Below are 1,239 nucleotides of genomic sequence, written 5' to 3' on the forward strand. Positions count from 1 at the left end.
GGGACACCCTGCGCATCACCCACCTGCCTGCGCCGCCACCACCTACAGCGTCAGCGACCCCCGGAGGTTTCACTGCCTCGGCATGGGTAGGAGCCCTGCGGCCAACGGGGAAGGGGGGCAGCGGGAAAAGGGCTGTCGCCAAGGGAGAGCGGCTGTCCCGGGTCGGGAAGCTGCTGGGGAATGTCTTCTCTCTCTCTGTCTGTCTCTCCCTAGCCTCCCCCACTCCTTTTCCCTGTCCCGCTGAAGTTCGCATTTCTCTCCCGTCCAGGAGGGTCCGAATCCAGTCAAATTCAAAATGGGAAACGGATGAGGACTGCTTTTACTAGCACCCAGCTTTTGGAGCTGGAGAGGGAGTTCTCCTCCAACATGTACCTGTCCCGGCTGCGGAGGATCGAGATAGCGACGTACCTGAACCTGTCTGAGAAGCAAGTGAAAATCTGGTTCCAAAACAGGAGGGTGAAGCACAAGAAAGAAGGCAAAGGCACCCAGCGAAACTCGCACGGGGGTTGCAAGTGCAGCACCAGCCAGGGGCATTACCCCCGGTCAGAGGATGAAGAGTCTCTATCCCCCTCATCGGCTACCGAGGATAAAGAGATCTCCCCGTTATGAGATCCTCCTGCCGCCGGGTCCCAGCCCGGAGCGAGGTGCCGGCACGGCGACTCACCTGGCAGCGCTCCCCACGGACGGCAGCCCGCTAACCTGCAGCGGGCTGGCCCTCGCCGCCGCGGACGTTTAATTCTCATCCATTCGCAGTAATAGAAATAGAAGTATATCTATATATTTTTTTTCGGACTGCAAATGTTTTAGTCGTGGGAGGTCAACCTAAACGTTATGTAACCCCAGGAGAGGGCACCTGCTCTTTCTAAAATGTAACATGGGACAAGGCTCGCATAGCCCAGGGTGTCTTCCTCTGTATCCCCACAGGCAATTTAAAGGAAGAAAAGAAACGCGTTTGAAACCGAAAGGCGAGACACCAAAAAAAAAAAAAAAGAAAACAAAAAACAAACCTGAAAAACAAATGAAAACCTGTAGAGAGCCTACTGGATGGACTTCTTAACAAAAATAAGAAAAGACATAACGATGGCCCATTTGGGTTTGGGACGGCTGTTTGTCTGTGAATAGTTTTATATAAAAATTATATTTATATTTATTTAAATAAATGAAATCAGACGAGAATTTAACTTTTTTCTTCTTACCCCCCGACTCCCCCTTCCTCCCACGAAGTGCCAGCCCAGTCGC

The 1,239-nt window shown here is 52.2% G+C and overlaps 1 protein-coding gene across 1 annotated transcript in view; it reads left to right on the forward strand.

The window, feature by feature from the left end:
• GSX2 (GS homeobox 2) overlaps positions 1 to 1,227 on the forward strand; it is a 1,843-nt gene extending 616 nt beyond the window's left edge. The window contains 2 exon segments of the mRNA XM_031056752.1: positions 1 to 86; positions 269 to 1,227. The exon segment at positions 1 to 86 is cut by the window's left edge and continues 52 nt beyond it. Of these exon segments, the coding sequence (XP_030912612.1) occupies positions 1 to 86; positions 269 to 609 (427 nt within the window). The 3' untranslated portion in view covers positions 610 to 1,227.
• Positions 1,228 to 1,239: the final 12 nt, after the last annotated feature.

This window comes from Geospiza fortis, unplaced genomic scaffold, assembly GCF_000277835.1.
Source record: "Geospiza fortis unplaced genomic scaffold, GeoFor_1.0 scaffold40, whole genome shotgun sequence".
Classification (NCBI taxonomy): Eukaryota; Metazoa; Chordata; class Aves; order Passeriformes; family Thraupidae; genus Geospiza; species Geospiza fortis.